The sequence below is a fragment of the Mustela erminea genome, chromosome 14, assembly GCF_009829155.1.
Source record: "Mustela erminea isolate mMusErm1 chromosome 14, mMusErm1.Pri, whole genome shotgun sequence".
Classification (NCBI taxonomy): Eukaryota; Metazoa; Chordata; class Mammalia; order Carnivora; family Mustelidae; genus Mustela; species Mustela erminea.
The window spans coordinates 12,643,987-12,660,709 of NC_045627.1; the positions used below are offsets into that span (position 1 = coordinate 12,643,987).

Below are 16,723 nucleotides of genomic sequence, written 5' to 3' on the forward strand. Positions count from 1 at the left end.
CTTGATCACCACTGGCATTACTCCAATATGTGTGATATTTTCCTTGTTCCCAGTCTTAAGGGGAAAAGTCTTGATGTTTTACTATGAAGTGAAGGCAGGATAACCTCTCTCACCACTACTAATAAACACTCTAAGTCTTAACCAGTTCACTAAGTCAAAAGACAAAAAATGCATGATAATTATAAAGGAAAAAGTAAAATACTGGGGGGGGAGGGGAAAACATCATGGTTATGTGGGTAGAAAACTGTAAACACTTTGTACACAGAAAAAGAGTAAAAGAAAGAAAAAAAAGTAAGATGAATTCTGCCAGACCACATGATATAATTATAATAATATGTATATACTAATAATGTTTCTCATATTCAGCGAACAACTAGAAGATGAAAGGAAGTGAAAACTAATTTAATTTATGATATTTCCAAAATACCAGATGCCTCTATAAAATAATGGGCAAGACCTCTACTCTGAAAGTTGGAGACAAACTAAAGACAAAAAAAAAAAAAAAAAAGGAAAGATATGCCACGTTTGTGAACTGGTAGACTAAATATTGTTAAGATGTCAATTCTCCCCTAGACTGACCTACAAAGCCAGCTGTAAGCCCATCCAAACGAAATTTACAAGTGGGGATCTAAAATGTAAGAAAATGCAAAGAAAAAAAGAAGCTGACAAAACTCTTAAAGAAGTTAGAGGACTACCCTACCTGATTTTAAGATTTGTTAAAAAGTTACAATAATAAAGACAGTAGTGTGGTATTGAGTTAAGGACAGACATACAGATCGATAGGACCCAACTGTCAATAGATAGATGACAAAGGTACCAAAGCAATTTAATGAGGAAAGGATAATCTGTTCCAATAAATGGTGCTGAGACAGTTGGATATCGACCAGGACGAAAGTGAACCTTGACCTTAGTGTCTCATCACAAACAAAACTCAACTCAAATTAGACTACAGACCTAAACAAAAAAGTAAAATAATAAAACTTCTGAAAGAAAGCACAAAAGAGAATCTTTGTTTTTGCACAGGCAAAGATTTTTCAGGACATAAAATATACAACCATAAAGGGAAAAAATCATAAAGGACTTCATCAAAATTAAGAATGGTGGGCTTTCTGAAAGATCTCACTGAGAAAATGAAAGCACAACCCAGAAACAATGAGGAGTTATTTCCAATATCTGACATAGCCCTTATACCCAGAAAATTTATATATATGCTTACAATTACATATACTTATAATTCAATAAAAAGATAAAAAAACACCCAATTTTTTAATTGAATATAAATTCAGGGGGAAAAAAAAGACTTATACCAATGGCCAGTAAGTACAAGAAATAAAATTCAACATTATTACTCATGAGAAGAATGAGAATTGAAACTGCAAGATTCCATTTTGCATCTACCAGAACGGTTAAAATCAGAAAGATTAGCTACCAATCCTTGGCCAGGATGTGGGAACAACTGGCACCCTCATACACTGGTCATGGGAGTAACTTTGCAGAACCATCTGGAATCTTCCTATAAAGAATATATCTGTCCCATGGTCCAGTAATTTTACTCCCTAGATATTTACCTGAAGAGAAATGAAAAGTCTGAGTCTTCACAAAGACTTGTCTACAAGTCTTCATAGCAGTTTTATTCGTAATTGCCAAAAACTGAACACAATTCAAACCTTCATCAACAGAAGAATGGATTAAAAAAAAAAAAAACTTATGGTTTATTCTGTTACATCTTAGATTAGAAGCTTTGTATTGTCTATTTCTATTCCAGTGGTCATATGGACTATAGACTCTTTAAGACACGGATCCCTCTCATACCTCCCACACCTGATAGCACCCAGTTAATAAGGGTCTACCAAATATTTGTTGCTATAAAACTGACCTCAAGAGAAAATAAGGAGGTATAATTATGAACACCACTGTTACCAAGGGAATACCTAATTTTATTGGCAGCAAATGTTAGGATTCAGTATCTACTAGAGCTCTTGAGATGTTAACGACCTACTGAATCAACTCCACAGACTGAAGTCTGGAGTCAAAATGCCTGGGGATGGGATTCTTGTCATGCTGCACATGACAAGCACTATATAAACATTAGCTATTATTACTACTTACAGTCTGGATTTCTATGCACAGATACAACACTGAAGATGTTAGTCATTAGAGAATAGTTAGGATACATTTTTAAAAATTTTCTATCAAAAAAATACAGGCACTATCAGGAAACACACATTGTTTATTTCACTCTGCTGATTTTAAAATATGGAGAGTCATACCAAGTCAAACTTCAGGCAAAGGATAAAGGAATTGGTACTGATATTTTAAACCATATTCTTAACAGGTATTATTTAAGGGGGAATGTGTTCTTTATAAGACCTCTGAAAACCCAGTTTTTTCAACACAAATTTATTGAATGCCTATTCTAATGCGCTTATCTTAAAGCAAAATGTTGCACTAATTAGTTAATATTACCTCTAGGTATGAGTATAAATAATGAAAGTTCAGAAGACACAAGTTAAACAACTAAATCAACTCTTTTGAAGGAGAACCGGTGGGGTTGGGTGGGAGCTGAACCACAGTTGAGAGAGTACACTGTTCATATCAAACTCTTTGGGAAGGTTTCCCTCGTTTCTCCCCCCAGCAGAATCACTGTGGTCCTGAGACACTCAAATGAGAGATGAATCTAATCCCTCAAGCGTCCTTCAGGAAAAAAAAAAAATGCCCTAAACCACTGTCCTAAATTACAAACTAGATGACATCCCAAAGGACCCATTGTATGCTGCCCTTTTAGTTAATTATTTGGCTCTGAAGAACTACCACACAACTTCGATACCTGAGAGGAAGAAAGGAAAACCAGAATACCATGATCTTGGGGATGCCTGGGTGGCTCAGTGGATTAAGTGCCTGACTTTGGCTTAGGTCAGGACCTCAGGGTCCTGAGATCGAGTCCTGCATTGGGTTCCCTGCTCAGTAAGGGGCCTACTTCTCCTTCTCCCTCTGCCCCTCCCCCCTCATGCTCTCTCTCTCAAATAAATAAATAAAATCTTTTAAAAAAAAATAGCATGGGGGCGCCTGTGTGGCTCAGTGGGTTGAGCCTCTGCCTTCGGCTCAGGTCATGATCTCAGGGTCCTGGGATAGAGCCCCGCATCAGGCTCTTGGCTCAGCAGGGAGCCTGCTTCCTCCTCTCTCTTTCTCTGCCTGCCTCTCTGCCTGCTTGTCTGTCAAATAAATAAAAATCTTATAAAAAAAAAAAAATACCATGATCTTGATCTGGCGCTTCCAGGTTGTAGCCATACCCCAGCAGCGTGCGCACGGCCTCACGGAGGCTGTCCTTATTGGATTTCTTGGTGCGGTCATCTAGAAGGGCATAGGGAACCAGACGAGGGTTTCTTCTGTTCTTTACATCCTACAGGAAGAGAAAAGGTGTCCATCATCAAAGTAGGACTAAAGCAATCCTTCTGGAAGGGTGACAGCTTCCAAATATAATAGAATGTGAGGCCCCTGAGGTAAAAGCTGCCCCTCCCCCACCACCTTAGTCTTTTCAGGTAATGGAAGTTACTGAACCCCTAGCAATAGAAAAGATGGATCAGATGAGTGACTGCAGGCCCTCCCCAGGAGAAGAAGAAGTAAACAACAACAACGACAAAGCCAGCTGGAAGGATCTCTTCAACCACCTTCCATCTGCAGGGGTCACAGGGCAACGTGTGAATTTAGAAAACATGGAATTTCCTTGCAAAGTTGACAGACAAGTCTTTGTTACAAGAACAGCCAAATGATCACTGGTCACTTTTCAGTGATTTTAGTCCACAAACAACATATGGCTGCTGTCTCTTTCTCGGAAAAACTCAGCATGTTATAGACAGCCATTCTATGAACTCAAATGGCCTGAAGAGTAATGCATTAAGGTGACTCTATCAACATGTGAAACCTGTTAATAGCAGAAATACTGAAATACCTACAAAACTCATGAACTGTTTATGACAAAAGAGGCTCCAGGTTTAAAATGCAATGGCACTGATGTTGGCAAAGCCAGAAAGCTAGCTATCCTACTATCCTGGCAAAAGAAAGCGCTTCCTTTCATCCACTGCCTGAGACTCTGCTGCAGATTTTGTCGGACTTTGCAGATCTCAAGAAGCATTCTCAATTCTCAGGTGAACCTGAGCTTGACTAAGAATGACAAGGCTGTAGATCCTTCCCAAATGTCTCAAAACAAATATGCCACGTGGTGGATGGGGTTTGTCTCGGTTGGGTAAGAGCAAGGAAAGCTTTTCTTACCGTCTTCTCCCCTCTCTCTAGCAAATTTGTACTGAACACCTGCTCCTGAATACATGAACACGGATGGACACGTTGGGGTTAAGGTCGCCTAGGTCATTTGGTGGGGAGCACCACTCCAAAGCCACACCAAATAAACTAACACTATAAACATCACCCTGCTCTCCTCTCTTTCAACGTGGTTTTAGCCCCCAAACTTTTCCTCTATAGAAGGTCTGAAGCATTAAATGAATCATCCTCCTCTCTTGAGATGGTGTCCTGGGACTCAGTTAAAAGGAGCTCCCCAGGGGATCCGACGCACACTCATGTTTGAAAGCAGCTGTGCTCGAGAGACAGAGAAGAGGGCAATTGAGGAAACCACTCTCAAGGACTTTCAGTAGGTTATGTTAACAAGAAGGTGATGGAAAATTCAAGACACTTATTCAAATAACCTGGCAAACATGGGCTATGTCAGTGGGGAATGCGGTGGAGGGATGGGGTGCGACCTGGGGGAAGGAATGGAAATGATTTAAATGAGAGCTCCAGCAGGTTCAAACAGAGCCTTGTGCTTTTATGAGGAAACACATGCACAGGAAGGAGCACCCCTACCCTGAAGACAGGGACCTTCGGGAACTGCTCATTTGTCTGACAGAGCTCCATGGTCTTCAAGATAAGTTAAGCCCTCCTTTTGCAGAGCCAGTGTGAACCCCTCATCCATCTGGGAATATAAGGTTCAGGTTCTCTCTCTCTCTCTCTTTCTCTCTCACACACACACACACACACCCCTACACATAGAAACAATGCTGGAGCAGATGTAGTGTTGACATTCTCATCAGCTACAACCAGCTTAATTCAATATAAAAATATATTTTATGAGGTATATCAAGGCTCTTCTATTTTTATTTGGCCTTCCCAATAGCAAGAAGTCATTGGCTTACATGGGTTTTCAAAACTCATTTCTTCAAACCAATATTTAGGCTGTTTCCTGGACCATAGTCTAAGCCTGTAAGTAAGAATCCATTTTATTCCTGAAAAATTCTAAGTACAGGAAGCCTAAACTGAGCTGCCAAGAGGCACTGCAACAAGGCAGTGAAGCATCTTGGCTCTGGAGTCCGAAGGCTTGATCCCAAGCAGGGTCTGCCACCTGCTAGCCGCAGAGCGCTGGGCAAACTGCGCCCAAGGAGGATCCCCGTGCACCATATGTCAGCTGGGAATAAAAGGATTCCTCCCTCACGGAACTGTTGTCAGAGTTTAAGAGAATATGTGTAAAGCTCCTGTCGGGGACAGCCACCTAATTTAAGAGCAAACCGCCCTACGTATTTGGTCTGCCAGGCACTGCTGTGAGCCTCTCTCACAAGTAAGTTATAGAATGACGTTAAGTTCCTTACTGCCGAGGGAAACAGTGGCTCAGAGAATTTAGGAAGCCTGCCAGGGTCACACGAGGACTCAGAGGTGAGAGGCTCGGCGATGACACCTCCTGGTGTACTCACGGACTGTTAGTCACTCCCACCAGCGCCACCATTAATAGAGAGAGATCCACGACTCTGACATCCAGAAACCTCAGAAAACCCATCCTTGACTAACTTTAACACAAACTCAGTTGGTGGTAGAACGTGATCTGAATTGAAGCAAGCCTGTTTATAGGCTTTATTTATCCCCTCTTGGTATGATCAGGCCTACACGGTGCTGAACAAATAGTAATTTACATTCTGCTGCCCTGCGGAGGGTGCTAAGAAGCATGTAATCGATCACCGTATCGCCATTCCAGAAACCGAAAGATATCTGGATTCTGACATTCATCTGGCCCCAGGGGTTTCAAACGAGGAACTGTGGATCTCTTTTATTATTATTGTGTATCAATCTTCTCATATTTCAGAAGTTTCTCCTTAAAGACAATCTCAGAGAGAGAGAGAAATGCCATGAAACCACATTATAAATCACTGTGGTGGTTCAAACTCCCTGTTTTTACTCAGGGTTATGGTCATCTGACTTCCAGAGTCCAGCACTGGACAGGTGTGTCACTGCATACGTATATTAAGACATGTATGTGAGTTCCAAAACAATAATTATTTAATCTCCCCTGTTACGAACGATGCTGATTGGCACTTAAACAAACCTCAGCCTCCATGCTCTAAAGCCCCCTCATACCTGTTGGATGCCATAAGTCCAGCCCTGCCGGATTCGATCCCGGGCCCACACATTATGGGCATTTTCTGCCAACTTGTCCACCATCGCTTCCTGAGATGGGGTGAGTTTGATAAAGCTCAGGTCCATTGGGGCAGGCTTGTACCCACTTGTCAGCTGGTAACTATAAGGCAAAACAAAAGAAATATGTAATTGGCCTTTTTGAAAAAGTCAAAGCTGAAAAATCCCTATACCAGTCTCTTTATGGCCATACCTACTTCTAATGGTTCATTTAACCACAGTGGTTACCTGGTCAGCAAGCCTGGAACCCTTCACTTAAGCTAATAACTCATTAAGTAGAAAGGCCACACAATCTTGGTTTTAATTTTTATGCCAGTGAAAGCGAAATGAGACAAGTTACCTATCTCTCAAAGTTGAGAAGGATTTACTGAGTTCCTAACTCTTGAGACTCTTCTATAGTACAAACCACCAAAATACTGGTTATCAATGAAAACATCTGATGGATTTCTCTTCCTATTCTCATTTTCTTCAACTATTAAGTGTTGCATTAATTTGTATATTTACGTATTTAATGAATCTGTGGATCTTTACAGATACTAGCTATTTATTATTCTATAGGTAAATTTTAATGCATTTATAAGTTATTTTCCTATTTTCTTTCTTAGTTATATAATTTAGGAAGCATCTGGATAAGACAGAGGGTAGAAAATCCCAGGTATTTAACCATCTAAAAAATAATGAAGGCCTGGGTTTTAAGGAACTCTTACCTGAAACTACTTCTATATGCTGAAATGGAGAGAAAGCACTAAAACAAGTGTAGGTTTTCATCTTTCATAAGAGCTATAAAATTGAAAAATACCAAGTTTCCAGCATGTACATATTAGGGCAATAATACTGCTCGACCCCCCACAGATACACACAGAGTCACCTCATTCTCTTTAACTACTGAGATTCCAACAAAACCTGTTTTATAGCTGCTTCTCTTCTGTTCTTCTGTCATTGTTGTATTACCTATAGTCAACCAAGCCTTGAGGTCATATTTGTTTCTAATCCATTTTTCAAAATGCCATCGTACTTGAAATAGGACATGGCAGATAATCAGCCTTCTGATTTATAGTTTTTGAAAGATTTGGTGGAAGGAAGAAAGATGGCAGAAAAGTAGGGAGCCTTGTTTAATCAGGTGCCTTGAATGTAGTCAGATAACTATCAAATCATTCTGAAAACCTACGAATTCAACCTGAGATGAAAGAAAAGAATTGCTGGAATTCTACAAATAGAAAAGCAACCACTTTGGGGACAGTAGGAGGTGTGGAGAACTGAATCAGATGGAATACATTGGAAGATGAACAGCAGGGGAGGGAACCTCTGTAAGCAGCTCCCAGAGAGTGTTACAGCCCCAGAGCACAAAATCAGTACTTTTAAAAATCTGCTCCAGTGAGAGACAACCCTACTGGAAAGGTGCTCAGATGGCAAAGCGGTACAAAATTCTAGGTGGGATCCTGTGGTCTCAGGATCCCCGGGGTCACAGAAAGAATGGGGATGCCTGAGCTGGCAGAGCTCCCAAGCACTGGAGCAGGAAACTGGCTATGGTCAGCAAGCCCAGGAGTGGGATCTCAGCTCAGTTCGCCATAAACCGTGAACAGCAATTCAATCAGAAGACTGGTCTCCGTGCGGGGAGGCCTACAAGTGGCAGGCCTGGGAGAACCCTCTTCTCTCCCCTGGGAAGAAAAGTAGGGTGTGCTTCGAAGGAGTCTGCAGAGTTCGGTGCACATAAAAGTGAAGACTGCTTTTCCCTGAATTTTTACTGAATTTAGGGGCCCAAGATCTTTCAGCTCCAGGGCTAGAAACAGGGATACAGCCATTTTTATTTTCATTTAATTTTTGTCCTCTAATGGGCCACAGAAATCCTTCGGGGAACAAAACCCACATAGAGCAACCCAAAGCAGTTTACACTGAGACTGGTCCCCTGGCAAGGGACAGTGCAACTCTACCCAGGCAAAGGCATCTGAGAATCAGAGCAGCAGGCCCCTCCCCCAGAAAACTAGCTATAACATCAGTGTAACACCAAGTGTACCAAACACACAGAATTGCAAAACTCCAGTGTGAGGGGAAAATAGTATATAGAATTCGAGGGTTTTTTCTCATGATTCTTTTATCTTTCAGTTTATAATCTTTTCCCCCCTTTTCAACTACTTTCTTATTTTAGCAACTCTATTTCTTAGCCTTTTTTTTTAAACTTTCGTTTTCACATTTACATTTTATAGATATAGTCTTCATTTTTCGCTTCCTTTCACTGTATTCAATTTCATTTTTGTATATATATGTTTTGCTTTCTTTGAAATTTTGGGATTTAGGGTCTTCTAACAGAGCAAAATATACCCATGACCAAGTGGACCACCCTGTCTTATCCACTTGGGAAATTATATTTTCTTTTTTCCTTTTTCTTTTCATTTTTGGTTTCAGACCTCTTCAGATTTGTCTAGTTGGTATTTTGCTTGAGTCATCCTTGATATTTTTTATTTTATTCCCTTGTTCATCCATTCTTCTCTAGGCAAAATAACTACAAGGAAGAATTCACAACAAAAGAAAAAAACAGAAGTAATACTCTCTGCCACAGACCTAATCAATATGGATATAAGTAAAATGTCAGACCTAGAATTCAGGATAACAATTATAAAGTTACTAGCTGGGCTCAAGAAAAGCATAAAAGACACCAGAGAATCTCTTAATGCAGAAATAAAATCTAATCAGGCTGAAATTTAAAAATGTTTCAACTAAGATGCATTCTAAATTGGATGCTCCAACAGCTAGGGTAAATGAGGCAGAAGAGAGAGTCAGTGACAGAGAAGACAAGATGATGTAAAAGAAGGAAGCTGAGGAAAAGAGAGAAAAACAACGAATGGTTCACGAAGGGAAGCTTCAAGAAATTAGCGATACCATCAACAATATTAGAATTATTGTGGTCCCAGAGAAAGAAGAGAGACAGGGACATAAGGCATATATGAGCAAGTCACAGCTGAGGACTTCCATAATTAAGGAAGGAAACAGACATTCAAGTCCAAGAGGTAGAGAGAACGCTCCTCAAAAATCATTAAAAATAGATCAAAACCCTGACATATAATAGTGAAGCATGCAAATCTCAGAGATAAAGAGAAAATCCCAAAAGAAGCTTGAGGCAAGAACTCCTTAATCTACAATGATAGAAATATTAGACTGGCATCAGACCTATCCACAGAGACCTGGTGGCCATAAAAGGCCAGAATGACACATTCTTGATGCTAAATGAAAAAAAACATGCAGCCAAAGATGCTTTTTCCATCTAAAGTATCATTTAAAATGTATGGAGAGATAAAGAGCTTCCAGGACAAACAGAAACTAAAAGAATCTGTGATCACCAAACTAGCCCTGTAAGAAATATTAAATAAATTTTAAATTTATTTTAAAATTTATATTTTAAAATATAAATTTTATTTTATATTATTAATATTAAATAAATTATCTCTCTCTCTGAAGAGAGAGCCTAAAAGTAACATAGATCAGAAATAAACAGAGACAATCAACAGGAACAGGGACTTTACAGGCAATACAATGGCACTACATTCATATCCTTCAATAGTTACTCTGAATGTAAATGGACTAAATGCTCCAATCAAAAGACACAGGGTATAAGACTGGATAAAAGCAAGACCAATCCATATGCTGCCTATAAGAGATGGACTTTAGACCTAAAAATACCTTCAGATTCAAAGTAAGGGGGTAGAGAACCATTTATCATGGCAATGGATGTCAAAAGAAAGCTGGGATAACAATCCACATATCAGACAAATTAGATTTTATTTATTTATTTTTTAAGATTTTATTTATTTGACAGAAAGAAAGAGAGACAGTGAGAGAGGGAACACAAGCAGAGGGAGTAGGAGAGGGAGAAGCAGGCTTTCCACTGAGCAGGGATCCCATGCAGGGCTTGATCCCTGGACCCTGGGATCATGATCTGAGCCAAAAGCAGATGCTTAATGACTGAGCCACCCTGGCACCCCAGACAAATTAGACTTTAAAGCAAAGACTGTAGTAAGGGATGAAGAGGGACACTATATATACTTAAGGAGCTTATCCAACAAGAACATCTAACAATTATAAGTATTAATTATATAATTATATATAATTATAACAATTATAAGTATTAAATTAATAAAGAAAACACATTGATAGTAATACAATAATAGTAGGGGACTTTACCCCACTCACAGCAATGGGCAGCTCATCTAAGCATAAGATCAACAAGGAAATAAGGGCTTTGAATGACACACTTGACCAAATGGACATCACAGATATATACAGAGCATTCATTCCTAATGCAGCAAAATACACATTCTTTTCAAGTGCTCATGGAACACTCTCCAGAATAGATCACATACTGGGTCACAAATCAGGCCCCAACTAGGACCAGAGGATTGGGAATATTTCTGCATATTTTTAAATCACAAGGCATTGAAACTTGAACTAAGTCACAATAGGAAATCTGGAAGGAACTCAAACACTTGGAATTAAAGAGCATCCTACTAAAGAATGAATGGGTCAACCAGGAAATTAAAGAAGAATTTTTAAAATTCATGGAAATAAAGAAAATGAAAACACAACTGTTCAAAACCTTTGGGATATAGCAAGGCAGGCCCTAGGAGGGAAATACATAGCAGCACAAACCTTTCTCAAAAAAATTAGAGAAGTTTCAAATATACAAGCTAGTCTTACACCAATAGGAACTGGAGAAAGAACAGCAAATAAAGCCTAAACCAAGCAGGAGAAAAGCAATAACAAAGATTAAAGCAGAAATCAATGAAATAGAAACCAAAAGAACAGTAGATCAATGAAACTAGAAGCTGGTTCTCTGAAAGAATTAATAAGATCAATAAACCACTACCCAGACTTATCAAAAAGAAAAGAGAAAGGACCCAAATTAATAAAATCATGAATGAAAGAGGGGAGATCACAACCAACACTGAGGAAATACTAAGAATTATAAGAACATATTATGAGTAGCTATATGCCAACAAATTAGGCACTCTGGAAGAAATAGATGCATTTCCTAGAGACATACAGACTACCAAAACTGAAACAGGAAAAAATAGAAAACCTGAACAGACCCATAATCATCAAGGAAATTGAAGCAGTAATTAAAAATCTCCTAACAAATCAGAGTCCAGGGCCAGATGGCTTCCCAGGGGGAAGAACGAATACCTATTCTTCTGAAGTTGTTTCAAAAAAAATAGAAAGGGAAGGAAAACTTCCAAACTCATTCAACGAGTTATCAAAAGAAAGGACAAGCACCATATAATCCTCTCAGTTGATGGGAAAAAGCATCTGACAAAATATAGTATCGTTTCTTAATTAACACTCTCCACAGTGTAGGGATAGAAGGAACATACCTCAGTATCGTAAAATCCATCTACGAAAAGCCCACAGAGAATATTATTCTGAATGGGGTAAAGCTGAGAGCTTCTTCCCTAAAGTCAGGAACACAACAGCAATGCCTACTCTCACCACTGTTGTTCAACATAGTACTAGAAGTCCTAGCCTCAGCAATCTAATAACAAAAAGTAATAAAAGGCATGCAAAATGGCAATGAAGTCAAACTCACTCTTCACAGGAAACATGATACTTTATGTGGAAAACCTGAAAGACTCCACCTCGAAATTTTAAGAACTCAACAGGAATTCAGCAACATGACAGGATATAAAATCAATGTGCAGAAATCAGTTGCATTATGTGCATTATGCACTAAAAATGAGACAGAAGAAAGAGAAATTAAGGAGTTGATCCCATTTGCAAGTGCACCAAAAAAATGTTAGATATCTAGGAATAAACCTAACCCAACAGGTAAAAGATGTGTATTCTAAAAACCATAGAATGCTGCTGAAAGAAATTGAGAAAGACACAAAGAAACGGAAAAACATTTCATGCCCATGGACTGGAAGAACAAATATTGTTAAAATCTCTACACTACCTAGGGCAATCTATACATTCAGTGCAATCCCTATCAAAATACCATCAACTTTTTTTCACAGAGCTAACACAAATAATCCCAAAATTTGTATGGAACCAAAAAAGACCCTGAATAGTCAGAGTAAAGTTGAAAAAGAGAATCAAAGCTGGTGGCATCACACAGCCAGACTTAAAGCTCTATTACAAAGCTGAATCAAAACAGTATGGTATTGGTACAAAACCAGACACATAGACCAATGGAACAGAAGAGAGAATCCAGAAACAGACTCTCAACTCTATGGTCAACCAACCACTACAACCCTACAACCCTGACAAGGCAGGAAAGAAGATCTAATGGAAAAAGGACAGTCTTTTCAATAAATGGTGCTGGGAAAATTAAAGAGCCACATGTAGAAGAATGAAACTGGACCACTTTCTTAAACTACACAAAGATAAACTCAAAACGGTTAGAAGACCTAAATGTGAGACAGGAATCCATCAAAATTATAGGAGAGAACACAAGCAGAAACTGCTTGTGACCTTGGCCACAGCAACTACTTGCTAGACGAGTCTCCAAAGGAAAGGGAAACAAAAGCAAAAATGAACTATTGGAACTTCATCAAGATAAAAAGCTTCTGCACAGCAAAGAAAACATTCAACAAAGCTAAAAGGCAACCTATGCAATAGAAGATATTTGCAAGTGACATATCAAATAAAGAGCTAGTATCCATTATCTATAAAGAACTTATCAAACTCAACACCCAAGAAAACCACAAATAATCTAGTCAAGAAATGGCAGAAGACATGAAAAGACATTTCTCCAAAGAAATACAAATGGCCAACAGACACATGAAAAATCGTTCCACATCCCTTGGCATCAGGGAAATGCAAATCAAAACCACAAGGAGATACTATCTCACACCAGCCAGAATGGCAAAAATTAATAACTCAGGAAACAATAAATGTTGGCGAGGATGAAGAGAAAGGGGAATCATCTTACACTGTTGCTGGGAATGTAAGCTGGTGCAGCCACTCTGGAAAACAGTATGGAGGTTCCTCACAAAGTTAAACATAGAGCTACCCTACAACCCAGCAATTGCATTACTGGGTATTTATCCCAAAGATACAAATGTAATGATCTGAAGGGGCACCTGCACCCGAATGTTTATAGCAGCAATGTCCACAACAGCCAAATTGTGGAAAGAGCTATGTCCATCAACAGATGAATGGATAAAGAAGATATGGGGTGTGTGTGTGTGTGTGTGTGTGTGTGTGTGTGTGTGTGTGTGTGTATACCTAAATATATATATATACCTAAAAATACCTTCAGATTCAAAGTAAGGGGGTAGAGAACCATTTATCATGGCAATGGATGTCAAAAGAAAGCTGGGATAGCAATCCACATATCAGACAAATTAGATTTTATTTATTTATTTTTTAAGATTTTATTTATTTGACAGAAAGAAAGAGAGACAGTGAGAGAGGGAACACAAGCAGAGGGAGTAGGAGAGGGAGAAGCAGGCTTTCCACTGAGCAGGGATCCCATGCAGGGCTTGATCCCTGGACCCTGGGATCATGACCTGAGCCAAAAGCAGATGCTTAATGACTGAGCCACCCTGGCACCCTGTGTGTATATATATATACATACACATGTATATATACACACACACACATACACACACACACATACACATATATATATAAAATTATTCAGCCATCAGAAATGATGACTACTTAACCATTTACACTGATGCGGACAGAACTGGAGGGTATTACGCTGAGCAAAATAACTCAATCAGAGAAAGACAATTATCATATGGTTTTTACTTATAAGTGGAATATAAGAAACAGCATAGAGGATCAGAGGGGAAGAGAGGGTAAACTGAATGGGAAATCATCAGACAGGGAGAAAAACCATGAGAGACTTAACTATGGGAAACTGAGGGTTTCTGAAGAGGAGGTGGGTACACACAGAATGGGGTAACTGGGTGATGGACATTAAGGAGGGCTTGTGATGTGATTAGCAATGGGTATTATAAACAACTGATGAATTACTGAACACTACCTCTGAAACTAATGATATACTATAAGTTGGCTAATTGAATTTAAATTTTAAAAAAAGAATTAACTTATATGCCGAATTAATATAAAGGTACATGTATCTTCATCTCAAAGATTCTCCTTTATACAAAGGAAATTCACCAGCTAATTATGCCAAGTTAAAAAAAAAATAGCCAGAACATGAGAAAATGCTGAGATAAAACTATGTAATCTTTTTTCTTTTAAGTATTCTGGGCTGTGGGTAGCAGAATTACCAGGTAAGCCTGGTACCATAAAGAGGCAGGGTGTTCCACTGCTTTGTTTCCTGCTATCCACAAAATGGAGAATAATGTTTGGTAGACATTCAATAAAAATATGTTGAATGAATCAATGTGTTCCAGCAATAAATAATTTTTAAGAAGAATAAAGTTGAAACTGCCTTAGTTACTATTTTATCATAAGACATCTCGTATTTTATAAATCATTTATCTATAGACAAAAGTATCAGAAATATTTTGTTTTGTTTAAGTGGATTAGATTAGTGCAGCAATTGTAACAATTATGGCTAATTACAGCCTTATGTCATTCAATTTACATCACAAGCTACATTTATAGATGAGAAATTTTGTTCTGTTTTAAATCAAAACTCTGAACATCTGGGTATTTAACAATATTTTTAAATTAAAAAATGTTTTATAATTATGCCACATGGGAGTTTTTTACTTATTTTTCTTTTTAAAGATTTTATTTATTTGTCAGAGAGAGAGCATAAGCAGGGGGAGCAGCAGGCAGAGGAAGAGGGAGAAGCAGGCTCCCCACTGAGCAAGAAGCCTAATGTAGGACTCGATCACAGTACCCCAAGATCATGACCTCGACAGAAGGCAAATGCTTAACCAACTGAGCTACCCAAGGTGTCCCACATGTAATTTTTTAATAGCTCATATAAATCATTATATGTTATAGAATTCTGATTATAAATAGATAAATCTATAAACTGTAAGCGCAGCCCATATACAAGTTCTCATTCACAAAATATTTTTTTCAATAAAGAGCTTCCAATATATTTCCAAGGCACTGACAAATGATCAAGCTGGTAGAGTCTAATTTCTAAGTTTAATGTGACTTGTCGGAAGCAACCTTAGGAGCAATGACAAAGAACTCAGTCTTCTCTGCTGTCCCATCTTCCTATCTCTGCTTGACACCCTCCCCTTCTGATTTCCTCACATTCACCCAGCACGGGGTAGCCCAAGAGCACACATTCTTTCTTCTCTCATTTTTCAAGAGCAACTTGATGAGAGCTGAAACCATCTTAATGAGCAATGTGTGCATTTGAAAAGAGGAAAATACTCTCTTACAACCAGTTCTAATGGTAGACATCCCAGCAATATCTCATATGCAATAGGGGGGTATGTTTGAAAGGCAGAGGGTGGGAAGGAGGTCCTTCCAAGTCAAACATTATAGATAAGTTCTACCAATGTGTAAAGTTGGATAATATAGAACCCTAAGCATTTCTCTTGATTTTCTAAAATTTCCCCTTCTTACATGGGGTATCTATAGAGCTGCTTTAATCTGTGATCACAAGGAAAACCCATGGAGGTGCATTTCCCTCTGTTGATTTAACCAGCACAATAATTAATTAGTTCATGCTCTCTGTTAGACGCAGACTACAATTCATTTTACTTTCCTAAATAACCCTGTGCAAGAAAGGATTTAAAGCTTCAAACGATTCTTTTAAATGGCTAATAATCCCATCCAAATCAAAGTTACTAAGTCCTATTTCACCCGAACCTTACTTCCATACTGTTGTCCTTCAAATCAACCACAGTAAAATACAAGTATCTTTGAAATTCATAGACTTCAACTTACTGTATTTGATAAATGTGCTGACATCATGAATACCTAACCAATATTAATCAGTATCAACAATGATTTATAAAACTCTTTTTCTGTTTGTAGTATATGTTGACAAAGAATCAAACCGTTGTAACCAAATGGGATTTCTTTTTTTTAAAGATTTTATTTATTTGACAGACAGAGATCACAAGTAGGCAGAGAGGCAGGCAGAGAGAGAGGGGGAAGGCAGGCTCCCTGCCAAGCAGAGAGCCCGATGTGGGGCTCCATTCCAGGACCCTGGGACCATGACCTGAGCCGAAAACAGAAGCCTTAACCCACTGAGTCACCCAGGGGCCCCATAAAATGGGATTTTTTTAAAGAGCATAAATAAACTTTGGCCAATAATGTCCACTTCACCTTAATAATATAATCTATTTAGGTACAAAAAGATGAACCAACCAACTGCTAGTAGGAAATATTA

At 38.6% G+C, this 16,723-nt stretch overlaps 1 protein-coding gene across 7 annotated transcripts in view; it reads right to left on the bottom strand.

Moving 5' to 3' along the window:
* RYR2 (ryanodine receptor 2) overlaps positions 1 to 16,723 on the bottom strand; it is a 756,727-nt gene that overhangs the window by 272,815 nt on the left and 467,189 nt on the right. For all 7 annotated transcript variants that reach the window (XM_032312097.1, XM_032312094.1, XM_032312091.1 and 4 more), the window contains 2 exons: positions 6,394 to 6,553; positions 3,253 to 3,400 (listed from right to left, as the gene is read on the bottom strand). In XM_032312097.1, the coding sequence (XP_032167988.1) occupies positions 3,253 to 3,400; positions 6,394 to 6,553 (308 nt within the window). The remainder of the gene's footprint in view (positions 1 to 3,252; positions 3,401 to 6,393; positions 6,554 to 16,723) is intronic.